This window comes from Candoia aspera, chromosome 2, assembly GCF_035149785.1.
Source record: "Candoia aspera isolate rCanAsp1 chromosome 2, rCanAsp1.hap2, whole genome shotgun sequence".
Classification (NCBI taxonomy): Eukaryota; Metazoa; Chordata; class Lepidosauria; order Squamata; family Boidae; genus Candoia; species Candoia aspera.
The window spans coordinates 235,392,521-235,407,119 of record NC_086154.1 but is presented as its reverse complement, the minus strand read 5'-3'; the positions used below and the strand labels follow the sequence as shown (position 1 = coordinate 235,407,119).

Below are 14,599 nucleotides of genomic sequence, written 5' to 3'. Positions count from 1 at the left end.
ACAAACACACCCACGTACATAGGCATAATCGTCAGTTAAAAAAAACAATGGTGACAAAAATAAGACTTCTTAAGGCTTTGTGCCTTAGTTCTGGATCTCTTGGAAGTAACCAGATGGCCACTGCCAAAATATTTACTTATGTGCATAATTTATTATTTTATATTCTACTGTTTGCTCTGGCCTTGCCTATTCCTTTTTGCCTCACTGCCTTTTCTTTGCCACACTCTTTGCTTGAAATGTTACAACAAGACTGAACATGGTCCTCAGTCCAAAAACAGGTGTGTACATACAGTATTATGGTTATTACACTGCAGGAAAGGTTTTGTGCTGGGCCCACACTGTAGCATCCTTACACAATGATAATTTCTGTGTAACATTAAGAGTTTTAAAATTAATATTTCATTTACTGTGCATATTGCATTATTTTTAAGGAAGTAGAAGTTCGAAATAAAGATCTAGAAGGCCAACTATCTGATCTTGAACAGCGTTTGGAGAAAAGTCAGAATGAACAAGAAGTTTTTCGCAATAACTTGAAAACACTTTTAGAAATTCTTGATGGCAAAATTTTTGAACTGACAGAACTACGAGATAATCTGGCCAAGCTAATAGAATGCAGCTAAAGAACCCAGGATCTCAGTGCCAAACATCTTAAAGATGCACTGTCTCTCTTCATACAGGACTTTGTTGGGATCTGCATCAAAGTTGCACAAAATTAGAAAAATGCTCCTTCGGAAGGGCCTGTTTTAATTTTCAACAATATACAATATACAGTATTTCAGTGTAAAATTTCAGAATTCAGTTTGTAGCTAGTTGAAAAGAAAAATAACTTGAAGTACAAATTACCTCCTTGTATATAATTGGCCATAGATAACTCGAGGGTATTAACAGTAATTGAATGCAATCCTTTTCTAATTATTAGCCAGTGAAATAATAAGTGCCCCAAATGACATCCCTCTTAGTGTTCCACACAATGTAGGTGATCAGTTTTATTTTCTTTGTTGATTAAGGCACCTGTATGCTGTGTTTTGTGCAAGAACTTTGTGATGACAGCCCTCTCTTCTGTTGTAATCTGAATAATTTCTCAGGATATTTTGTACTGTTGAGAAACAGTGCATTACCAATTAATTCTTGTCAGGAGTGAGAGAGAGTTGCATCTTTAATTCAGACCTAATGAATTATTGCTTGTATAGAGTTCTTCCCTTTTTTATACTGGAAGATACTGTCTTTATTTACAATGTTCACTCTGGTGTTCTATAATATTGTCTAGTGTATGGTTTACTTTTTTCCTATTGGGAGTTCATGTATGTAGAAATTCTGTATTTCATTTTGTTATGCATTTTGAAGCCTATCTATGAAGACAAGCAAGTCCCTGAAAGGTATTTTAAAATTTGCTATGTTCTAATAAGGTTCAGTCTATGCTTACTGAATATCACATGGACTTAACTTTTCTTATCAAAATGTGTTTTAGTAATTTATTTAACAAGAATCCTCAAACTTTGGAAATATAGTGATTGCTAGGGCATTGACCTTGCTCAGGCAATTAAACAAACAACAACAACAACAACACTGTATTAGCATAGAGAATAAAAATGGATTTTTTTTTCTGCTGAATCTTCATGAAACATCTTTATTAAGAAAACGTGCCAGGCAATGTTCTGAACTTCAAAACAAGAACTGAATTCAGTTATCCTCAATGAACCTCTTTTTAAGTTGTACTGATGTAATTTACAAAGATTTTTGCCAAATATGTATTTCTTTATATATATATATTTTATTTTAAAGAAAAAAAGGAAAAGTCAAGGGTCACAGCTGTTTCCTGAATGGGAATGATCCAGTCTTGCTGTACATTGTCTAATATAGGAAAAGATTTTAAAAATTTAACAAAAAAGAATCAGACAACAATGCACTGACCTTTTTATTTACACCAAGTTAATTTGGATGTTAAGTATAAAATCTAGCTTAAATGTAAACTTTGTATATCTTTTTTCCACTTAAGGACCGCTATTCAGAACTAGATAATATAAATTGGGTTTTTTATGTGTGTACTGTATGTATATACTGTATAATGCAGGCATCCAAATTTGTATTTAAAATGGGATAAATATTTGGCTTAATTTATAAAATGCCATTTTCTTTACCTGTAATTTAACAGATGTCTCCTGAAATATCAGGATTACTGTTAAGTAAACACTAAATTATGCTGTATTATACTATATGTACTGTACACATCATTTGTTTTGTCCATGTTTTAGAGTATTTTATCACTTATTTTATTTATTATTGGGAAAATATTTGTTCATTGCATTCATAGATAAAAGCTTTCTATGGTGATTTTTTTTTAACTTAATAGCTAAGTGTTGATGATGTGTAACCTTATTGGTCAGGACAATAGTGATTACCTGATTTTAATTTACCTGAAGAGGTTTGCGCCTCATTCTTTTGCTAGATGAGTGTCACTCAGAAACATCTTCAGCAAAGTATAAAATTGGTGTAATTCTGGGAGGAATGAAGTATGTTCTAGCTGGGTATTCTTAATTATAACAAGTTAGAGCTGAAATTTGATGGCAAAAAATGTAACATTATTTTTAATGAGATCACAATTTTTAACACAAGGACATTTACATGTGGGAAAAGAGTTTACAAAGTATTTCCATTTCAGTGCTGTTTATATGTGTTGTACAAGAAAACTTATTTGTATATGTACACACACATATGTATATACAGTACATAAAAAATTTAAATGTGCACATTTGAAGTATTTTCCTATTGAAATTAAAATTAATCATGGGAAATCAATATTTGGGAATTTCTTTTCTCATGTATATTTAGATGCTTGACTTTGGGTTCTTTTGTTCGTAAAAATAAAATCTAAGAGGGCTGCACCATTGAATTCCCAAAAAGTCATCTAACATGTATATGGGATAAGGTAAATATAAGTGCACATATAAATTAATTATATTAAACAATCTTTTAATGTTCATTTACATTAGATGGGTGTTAGAAATTATATGCTAACAATTACACTCAAATGTTCTTAACTAAATGGCTCTCCTGCACTAGCATATATGCCAGAAAATACTTTTGGTTGTCATAGACTAAGAAAAGCAAACAAGAATTTACATAGAACAATCACATTGTGTATAACTTGTTATATGATAATTATGGAGTCTTGTTAAAATTCTTTTAAAACCCAACAAAATACAGTTTTTATTTTGAAATACAGTTGCTGTTCTGGAGAATGTACTTTATTCATTTTTCTTTCTTGAACTCTTTTTAAGAATTACCAACTGTTCACTGGATGGCAGCATTTACCTTAATTCTTCAGGTGCTACTGGATTTTGAATTAGAGTGTCATGTTGTGAAATTATGACTTTGACATAAAAGGTTTTATAAGTATATCCCTGTCTGGAAGTTGGTTATTGGGGCCTCTTTCTCATAACGCTACTCCAGAATGTTCCAATAATTTCATTCTTCCAACTTTTCGCCTAGAATTCCTTATTCCCAGGACACAAAATTCACCAAGTGAAGCAATCGCAACAATGTGGGCTTATTCAGAATCAAGTTCCACTCTATCCAGTGGCTTTTGTTGCCTAATGAGCATTTTAATGTTAATAAGCAAGCTGGAAGCTAGACAAATAAAGCATCAATTTGATTGGTCCTGTTTGAAAGAAATTCACATGTAAACTATGGATAATAATGATCAATATGATGGCACCTCTGGGAAGTCCATGCCAGCTGCATGAACAGAAGACCTCCTTGCACTTACAGACTGCAATCTAGGGGATGCCTCCCAATCATCTCTTGTATTGGAGCAAATTTTTCAGGAAAGGGAGCAATAAAAAGTTTCTTCTTCCATTATAAATGGGGACCTCGCCCCCCCAAAAAAACCTGGTTCCACTTTAAAATTGTTTTAACTTAGTTTTCAAAATTGTTACACAAAAGCAAATAGAAAATATTTAAATTAGACTGTGGCTAGTTCCGCATATTACACGAAGACCTGTTCATATGACCAGCTTGCCACAGTAGGACTATAGGTCACTGAGCATTTCTCAAGGACAAGAATGTACCACTATGTCCTCTACCTGCCCCCAGTCCACCAAAAGACAACTTCCACGCATCTTTTTCTGCTATATATCAAAAGTAGTGTTTCCTGAGTAGTGCCACTCAAGTGATGCTGACCAGTTCACCTGCTGCACTTAATTTCATTGTAGGCAAATCCTTCCACACCAAGTTGTTCTTCCATATTATGACAGGAATGCCTCCAGCCACTGGCCATTTTTTTTTAACAAGTTCATTGAGGAAATAATGAAACAGTGAATCTGTTCCTTTGATTTTACAAGTTTGTTGGTGGAACAATAGAACAGTGAAATGATGGACTTCTCTTCTGCTTTTTACTAGATAAAATTGAAATGAATTCTGCCATTTTCCTTTTTTGGCTGTAGTGACAAGAAAAATGGTCAAAGTGTGGTGTTTTCTGTTTTCATGGGATCAGAAGGGATAAAGAAAGGGAATCTATTAGTCAAGGTCTGCAGTAAATGTAAACACAGTCCAGACAGAACATAAGACCATCACTGGGGCCAAACTGGAAGGAGTTGAATCTAGAAAAGGATTTCTTAAGCTGGCTTCATTTCATCTGAATTTTGTACAAGAGCTGAAGCTGTAACCTGATTTGACTGATTTTGGTTTAACATGTTATATGAACTGCCAACAGAATAAGAACTGCAAAAAGGGATCTGAATCACCTCCTCCCCCCAAGCAATGTGACAGCGTCTACTCATGACAGAAGCTATATTCAAATAAATATCTTTTATTTAAGGAAATGAAGGAGCAATTTTTAAGCACCAAAAACTTGAAGTATGTTATTACATTGCATGTTTAAGAGAGTCATTTAGGACTTTTGGTACAGGTTTGAATTTTGAAGCCATGATAGTAGAAAACATGAAATACAAAGCAATATAATAAAATTACTGAAAGACTGCACTACAAGAAAAACAAGCAAAAAAATAGTTTAAACTTTTTAAAATTTCAAAATATTAAGAATGCTCATTTAGTTTATGCATTTTGCTTAATACTTTAGAACACTGAGCATTATAAAAGTATTGCAAAAGTTTGCAGGAATATGTTTAGAAATGCCCATTTATAGTGTCCATTAAATACAGCTGTGTTAAAAGTGTAGCAAGGTGTTAATTTAAATTTTACTCTATAACTAGATCAATGAATAGTTGATCAATTACGTTTTTATTTTTAGCTTAAAAATGAAATGTACCATGAATATTTACTAGTACTTACCTACGCAACTTTGTTGGCAGCCTTTTGCATTACAGTAAAATATTAACATAACTGTGATATTGGCAACTCAAAACAATGAATCCTAATTAGAACAACAGGAATATAAGAACCAAGTAAAATGTGTCATTGGGAAACCCATCCTGACATCACTGGTATTTTTAATTAGGTACAAGCAAAGGATGCAGAAGACATTGGATAAAGAATAAATTCCCCACGCTCAATTTAATAATCATTCATCCATCTGCTGTTTGCCTAGAGGGGAAAAAAGCATACAGAAATCTGTACTACTTTTCCTGGAAGAAAATATAGCAGGAAGGTAGTTTAAATCAGGAAAATAGAATGATAGGATACAGAGAAATTTATCAGAATATTCATCTGGCAATGCCAGCAACTAACTTGACCTTTAAAAAAAAACTGGAAAGATCCGATCCTTGATCTCAAAATGTCCTGTTTTGGTTTACTTCCAAAAACATGTGATGATAATTCCTAAAGTGTGACTATATGCAAACATATTTGATTGCTCCTTCTGCAAAGGTTTTACAATATTCCATGTTTTTTTTAAAAAACACCCAAACCTAGTACCTTAGGGACAAGGACTTTATCTTAGCTGCCTCCCTAATTTACTATCTTTTCACCTGTATGGAAAGCATGACACACCTGTAACCTAAAATAGACGGGGTGGGGGGAGCATTTGTGCATGCTTGACTCAGCATGGAAAATGATAACTTATATATAAGATATATATCTTTGCCAAAAAAAGGAAGGAAAAGAGGGAGAGACAAAAAATTAAAATAGGGGGAAAATCTTTTGCTACTAAAATGATACGAGAGGCAACATATAAATGTAACAGAATAGAATCATAGGTATTAAAATTTGTAGTTGATATGAGAAATATACAAATAGATGTATATCAAATAAACACAAAACTAGACATCTCACTACCATACAGTGGTATTCTATTATTCCATTATTTTACAATGGAAAACAAACACTTTAAGGGCACATCCATAAAAGAGATTGCTTTCATGATTCTGAATTTATGTGAAAGTTTGCATCAGTATAGCGCAATTCAGTAGTAGATTTCATTCTCTCCCCCCTTTGGGTTATATAGTCTCCAAATGACAGCAGGGACATAGTAGGGCTACAAAAAATAAAAGCATCAGAAGAAAATTTTAATTTAGGAAGTGCATGTTCCCTCTCAATAAATTATTGTCCACAGTAGGGCATGATTGTGATGCTACTAAATTGCTCAAACAAGAGCCTGTTCAGGCAATGCTGTAATTCCTATAGACTATATCCAAAACAAAGTCAGTCTGCCTCTTAAACAGGGATTATAGTGAGATATTTTAAATAAGCTTAGTATCCAATCACTGTTTTTGTTAGCATATTGATCCACAGAAATGAAAGTGAGTATAAAAGTGGATCTGCTTGGGGCAGTGATCAAATGATCATTGTAGGAACCTTACTCTGTCTTCCAACCCATGACTTTGATACTGTGTCCAGGCATAAGCTACATCCTAGGTACTAATTTGGACAAAATAATAAAGTGTGACAGTGAGATTTAGTAACCAATTTTAATGGTAACTGATTTTAATAGTTAAATTGAATAGCTAGCTATGACTAGCTAAAGTTGACTTATCAGAGACTGCCAAATACACAAATGACAATTTAATGTTACTTCAATAAACTATATTATACATCAAAGGTAAATTTGGTGGCTTGAGGATGTTCTTTTCTGGAAGATGATGGTCTCAGCTGACAGGACAAAAACCAGTCTTTTCTGATGTTTTTCCTTCTAAAAAACCCAAGTCTAGTTTTAGTGTATATCTTATTTCAAAATGGGAGAACATGATGTTACAAACATTAAGCAATTGCGGCCAAGGTCCTGAAACTAGATCAAATGCAATATCCAATAGAGTATCACATGAACTATAGCTAATAAGAAATCTTCTCTTGCAGCCACATTATACTAACTACAATGTTGCAAATTATATTCTAAATTATAAGGTAGCACACTATAACCAAACTAGGCCATGGCACATTACTTCTTCAAAAATGTATATGGTGAAGTATATTGGAGATGCTTTTTTGCCAGTTGCAGCAATATCGTTGCCCAATGATGACAGCCCTTGTTGAGTCTCAGTATGAAGCAAACAGGCCAAACTCAGATTTATTTCACCTCTTTGGTTCAAGAAGGCAGAACCAGTTTGCTGCTAAGTCTATTTCCTCTACAATTAAGCGTTGGAAAGTGCAATATTTTCTCACCTTGGGTACAAGACCAGGGCAAAGAATTTCCTGAATTAGGCCTTTGGCTATTTTTTTGTAATCAGAGTGTGAAAACTGAAAAATAAATTTCTGGCTCAAGGCGTTTGTAAGCCATTATAGTTTTTTAAGGGCCCAATAAAAATGGGCTTCTTTTTGCTTCTGTTTCTGAAGTACTATCTAGGAATCCGACATGAATTGTCTTAAACAACACATAGGGCTGTGCAAAATATTAGGAAATAATTTTTAAAAAGTTACATGTGAGATGTCCATATAGCTCCGATCAATGAATTATGTAAGATTTTCTTCAGTAATTAACATATGCTTGTTTCATTCAAAACATAAAATTAGCTGCATTTATAGGATAAAAGCAACTAGTGCTTTATTTTTCCAGCTGTTAATGTAGTAACTGAAAAAATGTGTATTTTTCTGCCAAAGCTTGGTCTACTGAAGAATAGTTTACAGTGAAAATCTGACTGCCCAGGACTATATCAAACAGTTAGCTTGCTTCAATTATTATCAGACTGACAGAGAAGCCTACATTCAATGCAAGTATTTCCTCCCATATGTTTTAATATGAAGACTGCTGTTGCTTGATTGGTGTCATTATTGATAGAAAATAAGGTGCTTTCAACTGCTGCAAGAAGTTTCACTTGTATGCCTTTGTAACATTAGACACATTCTGCTTCATCTTTTGAGATCATTATGACTACCTTCAGTACCTGGATTATAAAGCATAGTTAAAATAAATTACACCCATAAATCCATATGGTTTAAGTTACAATTCACTCTTTAAAGGCAGTGCAAATAAAATAAAATGTTGACAGTTAGTGGAAGTTTCCTCTTCTTCACAGGGCACCATTACAAAAACGAACCAATACTATGAAAGCAGTAGCTGCCTAAAATGAAGCCCAAGAGGAAAGACTTCTTAGTGTGAAATACACAAGCTTCCTATATCCCTGCAAAATGCAATTTAATGCCATTAAACCTGTTTCTGTGATTATAATTTTTAACATATAAGCTGCACCATTTTGAAAAGTTCTGTGAGGAAAAGATCGAAATTAGAAGCAAAGGTATATATGCTAAATTAATGTAAATAACCATACCCCCCAAGCAATTAATAAAAACATAACTCTTTTAATCATTATATAGGTGATGAAGCCACTTTGTGAGTACTACTGTTCCCCTTTACCTTAAACATGTTTTCTGGTGGAAAGAGTTAAATGACTTGGGCCTCTATATTTCCCAAATCATATTACTTAACACTTGGCATTTACCATCCCTTTCAGCTTCTTTTGGAATATGCTCAGATAATTTACTGATATACTGAGTTATGGATAAAAAGCTAACTTAAATTTGTCATTCATTTGCAATACGAAATACAGTTGCAAGGCAGCGTGCAGCATTAAAATACTGGAATTCATTTTTCAAACAACCTTCACTAAGATATTTTCTTAAATGCCTACGTACTTTATAAGTTTATTGTGAGAAACGTGCAGACTTGAGCACTATGACTTCTTAGCCTGCCACAACTATTATATACAATGGGCTTTAAGCAATAAACAGAAGAATTGCTTCTAGTCAAAAACTTGACTATGACAACAGCACATGGTATTGATCAATAACTACTGCTACTGTCCTCTGAAGTGACAACTGAACCAACCTTCTCATCCTAGCAGATTATGAATATTTGCACTCCAAAGGGAAAACTCTGGGCATGAGATCAACCATTGTACAGCAACCAGTGTATAGGTTCCTACAAACAAGCCATTTTTATAGACACACGCCATTTTCATATTCTTGCAATAATTAATTATATTTTTAAAAAACATTCGTGCAGTTTTCAAGGCAAAAATCTCAACTGTAAAAGACTGAGAGCTTCATATACTTCTCCCATAGATTCAAAACCTGTGGATGTAAAACAGTGGAAAGACTTCTGTATCTTCGCACAGAAGGTCTAGTACTATCTCGGGTAAAGGGCCCAGGGAAATGCGTTGCTTGAAACTTCTGCTGCAAATGATTACACAAAGCTCAGCATGATCCATGTGTCACCTTCATTTTAGAAGTTCATGTTTTGTGCCATAGCTAAAAATTCAAACACAGTATATTTATTGTGGACATGACTAACCATTAGCACAGTACAGACATTATGGTTTTTGCTAAAAATTAACAGTTACATTTTGCAATTATGAATTATTGCCACAGAACCCTGCATTATCTGGGATTATAACTATGAATAACATATTATGTTCAATTTTTTAATGAAATGAATATCTGATGTTAATATAACCAATATTATTTTTCTCCCAAACTGGATAGTGCTCCTATGTTAATGGAACTCATACTATTTTAAGCTTTCCTTTACAGGACAGCATTTCAGATTACATAAGGCAATAAGCATCTGAAAAAATACACCTGCCAAGTATAGAATAGCAGGCATCACTTTAAAATATTCAATATTGTCATTAATGGACAAGGGGATTGCAAGTAAGACCCAGTTGAGTTGGGCTAAGTTGCATAACGTATTTAAAAGTATTATGGTATTTCCAACTATTTGTAAAAAGAAGAAAGGGCAAGACAATTAACCTCTTGTTCCAAAAGGTAAGTAGAATTACTATATGCATTCCTTTCAATATGCAAAGCTCATACAATATCCCTGGAACAGGACAATAAATGAGTATGGTAAATAATTCTAACATGTTTTTTTCCCCTAAGATTAAGGATCTTATCCTTTTTCAAGCATAGTACACTTTAAAAGAAGGAGCTGGCCAAACTCAAGATTCTCCTGCACTGAAATTTTGATCAAACAGTTTTAACAGGACAAGATTAGCCCTGGTGCAGAAATACTGCTTAGTATTCTGACACTACAAAATGAGCTGCCTGCAGCTATTAGACATGCTGTTTAGGGATACATTCCTTTAAGTATTCACTATACTGAAGGTTTGGTCTCCTTTAGACCTTAACTTGGGGTTAAAAGGAAATTATTTACAATAAAATAGAGTATTACATAATTCAAATATATTTCTAACAATGAATGGGAATAATGAAAATGGAGGGGGGAGGGAATCATAATTTTCACAACTTAGAAGTAAAATCTTATTTCAATTTTGCATTCTCCTTAAATAAAAGTTCCTTAGAGTAATCAAAGAACAGTCAAACAAATAGATAAAAATAATTTTAAGTATTCTCATTATAAAATATTGCTTCTATAAATAAAATGTATAACTTTATTATAACTCAGCCCTGCAATTAAAATGTTACTATTTGTAAGAGCACAAACAAAAAAAAATCTAAGTTAAAAATATAAGGTGTATACAGTATCCATGGCCTTCTAAGGGTTTTGCTATATATCATTTTATAATGTATTAGACTGTAAACAAATTCTTAAATACATGAATTTCATACTTAGGGTATTTTCCATTTAATGCATAACCATTTGTTTTCACTTTCAAACTCATTTGTATTTTGAACTATTAGTAGTTAAGAAATACATTCTTCTTTCAAATCTACCTCCTGCATAAAATGAAGTTTTATATGAATTCCTGTTGCTGTAATAAGAAATTGATGTCAATGTAGCAATATTTTTTCTTCAACACTGATGCCTTCAATGAACTAACGGTCAGACTTCATACTTGTCCTAATAAATTATGCTGGGAAGAAGCTTGACTGCAAACAGCTGCTGACATGTTTCACACATATGTAAAAAGTGAGTGAAGAATCAGAAAATATTTTAAAAGGTTCTCTCTCCTCAGAGTTATGCAAAATGTGCATTTAAGTAACGCAGCTTTTGGTCCAACCAGAATCTTCTATGAATTTAAAAAATGTATTCATGCACATATCAAATATTTTCTCAGAATAAATTTCTCCTAGAGTGAAGATGATCATACTGTTGATTATGAATGGTCAGAATGTGAAAGAATATCATATTCAGTGGAATCCTCAGACCTGTTAAAACAAAAACAAAGGAAGTTGAAAGATTACTTGCAAGTTACTCTTTGGGCTACATTAAAATTGGCTACTGTTGAAAGCATCTATCCTTTTTTCCCATCTTGATCAATCAGCTTTATTTTATAGAACATCCTACCACCATTTTTTTAAAAAATTGTGCTAATGAAAGATTCATTTCTTTTGCTCTTTAACAGAAATAAACTGGCTTGCATCAGAGAATTAAAGATGTACAACTGAAGAATGTTGCCATTCTGACTGGATGCTAAGCTATTAATTAAAAAATGTAGTTAAAATATTCTACAGAAAGAGAAATTGGAGCATAATACATGCACACAAAATTTCAGGACTGCCAATTTCAAATAAAATCAAAATTCTATTTCAGCCTCTGCATAAAGACAGCTGATTTCCTTAAGCTTAGAGAAACACTAAATAGGGTCCCATAGATGGGTATCTTCAGGACAAAGTAATGCAGGATGGTTGGAAACCTCTGAAAAATAAGGTACTGAAAGACAATTGTAAACCATTCTAGTGAGCAAAACATGGACAGCTTAGGAAACCACTGTGGGTGCAAAGGGAGCTTTCAAATGAAGCAGTTCTGAACTGAAGCAATGCTGCCTCATGGGACATAGGAAGCATGCCTTCTTTGTCATGTTGCCTGCCTTATCGAACTGTCTTCTCATGGAAATTTGGACAGCCCTGACCTTGCTGGCCTTCCTGAAGACCATGAAGACCCAGGTTTTCCCCCAGACACTGTGTGTTTGCTATGTGGGTAGTGTGATTTTTACAGGGCCAAAATTTGATTTTTTAAATTGATTTTAATTGTGTATAGTGTTTTACCTCTGTTTGCCAGCCAGAGTGCCATTGGTTAGATAGGTGGCCATATAAATTTAATAATTAAAATAAGATACTAGAAATATAATTACATACCGTTCTGCTGAGCAATGAATTGGACAGTTTAGGGGGTTTCAACCAAGCTAAGAGTTAAAAACGATATGTATAGGAAATAGAAAATGAGTATAATTACCAACAAATTGTGCAAGCAATTAGCTAATATCTGCAGAAACAAAAGTAGAAAGACTAAAGTACAAAAGACACTTGAGCCAGGAAGCTAAAAACATAAAAATGGTTCCTTTAACTTTAAAGAAAGGAAGAAAAAGGATGAAAAAGGAAGGGGTAGGCCCACTGGTGGATGAAGATGGCAAGATAATTACAGGGGTTAGGGTGAAGGCTTTAGTTTTCTCCCCAAAGAAATGTGTTCTAAGGATTTAAGCAGAACAACTGACAGACAGAACTAGGAACGCAAGAGAACTGAAGAGATAGTCAGGGAGCACCTAGTTACCACGAACAAGTTTATAACTCCAGTACCAGACCAATTACATCTGACAAGTCTTGAAAGAACTTGCAGAGATCATCTTAGATACCCTTTCTGGTAATCTCTGAAAAATCATGGAGGATGGGTATTAGTATCAGAGGATTGGGGAAGAGCAAATGTTGTTGGTATTTTCATAAATGGGAAAAAAAGAGGACCCAGATAACTACAGACCAATCAGACTGCAAACAAAATATTACATCCAGGTCTGGTCACTGCATTTTAACATACAGTGTAAGGACTATAACAGCCACTATGTAGGTCAGACTGGCAGAAGTCTAGCAGAGCACATCCATGAACACCAACTAGCGGTCAGAAGACATGATGAAAACTCCTTAATCTCACAACACATGAACAGACTCAACCACAGTTTCACCTGGGAAATGGTAAGCATCCTAGACCAAGCTAATTCTAAAAATGCTAGGGAATTCCTGGAAGCTTGGCATTCAGATAAATCAACCATCAATAGACACACAGAAATAAACCATATTTAAACACCATTCAAAAGAGACAATAAAAAAGCTAAGAAGGAAACAACCAGTCCAGAAGACCTCCTCTCCAGCAGCCAACACCCAGATAAGCAGGAATTAACATCAGGCAATAATGGTGTGTAGCACAGTTCAACCCTGAGCTATATATATTCTGTTCTATTCAAAGAAACATTATCATGCTAAGGACATCTCCAATGAGCAGATGTGTCCACAGAGGGAGTTGTACCACCATCTTGGCTTTTTTATTTATTTCCCCTGCAGATGCCCCTGACAATGATGACTGTCTACCGGTCTGAAGTAGCTCTGGACCTCCATGGTCCCACAGAAATTGTGAGACCTAACTCCTGGCTATTGTGAGACCTATTCCTGGCTCAGCTGCAATACATTTAAAACTGCAACAAAGCTAGTATTTTCTTTTGTAGCATTTTGGAATGTTAAGCTTGTGGGAGGTTTGTTTTCCTCACTGGCAAGAACTCTTGCCTTCCAAATTTTGAACTCAAGAAAATCATTATTCTTCCCTCCTCCCACCACCAACTCCCCGAACTTCTGTTCAGAATATATATTTTGGGAACTTCAGTTTCAAGCAGTCTCTAGGAAAAAATCAAGCAGCAATCTGGTATTTTGCAGCTGGCAAGGCAGACAGAACAGGGAAACAGACAAAACATTTGTCAATTTCACCTGTGCTCACTCTGAAATATTTTCCTTGAGAGAAAAGTTGAAAGGATTTACAGTTCAAAATATTTAAGACTGTGTTTTCCACTTCGGCATTACAACAAATAACCATTGTTAGTTATTGTGAAAAGTTTCCTGGCTGCAAAAATGTTGACATGCAGTCCTTTCACACCAAAGCCTGCAGTGGCTTTTAATAGGGACAAAAGGAATGGAGCCTTTGCAGGCAAGTAACTTCTTCTCACAACAACCATTATGGGTTATGGAAAATTTGTTTTGCAGCAGGACAGACAAATGCACAATATATGCACAAACATGGTTGTGGGGAGCGAGTGAGTGATTTTGTGTTCCTCCAGGAGCTGCAGCAACTCAAGGGGTGTTGGGACTTAACTGCCAATTTTTTCATTCTCCTATGGGACAGACTGGAGAGTGAAAATAATGGCAGTAAGTTCAGTAAATTTTCATACCAGCCTAGAAGATATATTCTTACGAAATAAGAAAAGCATAAACTATGTCACAGAAGACCATACAATTAATAACTTAGTAATTCTCCATCTTGTAAAGGGGAAGT

General features: G+C 34.3%; 2 protein-coding genes across 2 annotated transcripts in view; one reads left to right on the top strand and one right to left on the bottom strand.

Annotated features, from left to right (window-relative positions):
• Positions 1 to 1,762, top strand: part of HOMER1 (homer scaffold protein 1) — an 86,451-nt gene extending 84,689 nt beyond the window's left edge. The window contains exon 9 of the mRNA XM_063295563.1: positions 432 to 1,762. Coding sequence (XP_063151633.1) covers positions 432 to 620 — 189 coding nt within the window. The 3' untranslated portion in view covers positions 621 to 1,762. The remainder of the gene's footprint in view (positions 1 to 431) is intronic.
• A 3,027-nt stretch (positions 1,763 to 4,789) lies between these two features.
• The window catches only part of JMY (junction mediating and regulatory protein, p53 cofactor), a 42,128-nt gene continuing 32,318 nt past the window's right edge, over positions 4,790 to 14,599 (bottom strand). Inside the window, exon 11 of the mRNA XM_063295562.1 lies at positions 4,790 to 11,496. The gene's annotated coding sequence lies outside the window, so the exon portion shown is untranslated. The remainder of the gene's footprint in view (positions 11,497 to 14,599) is intronic.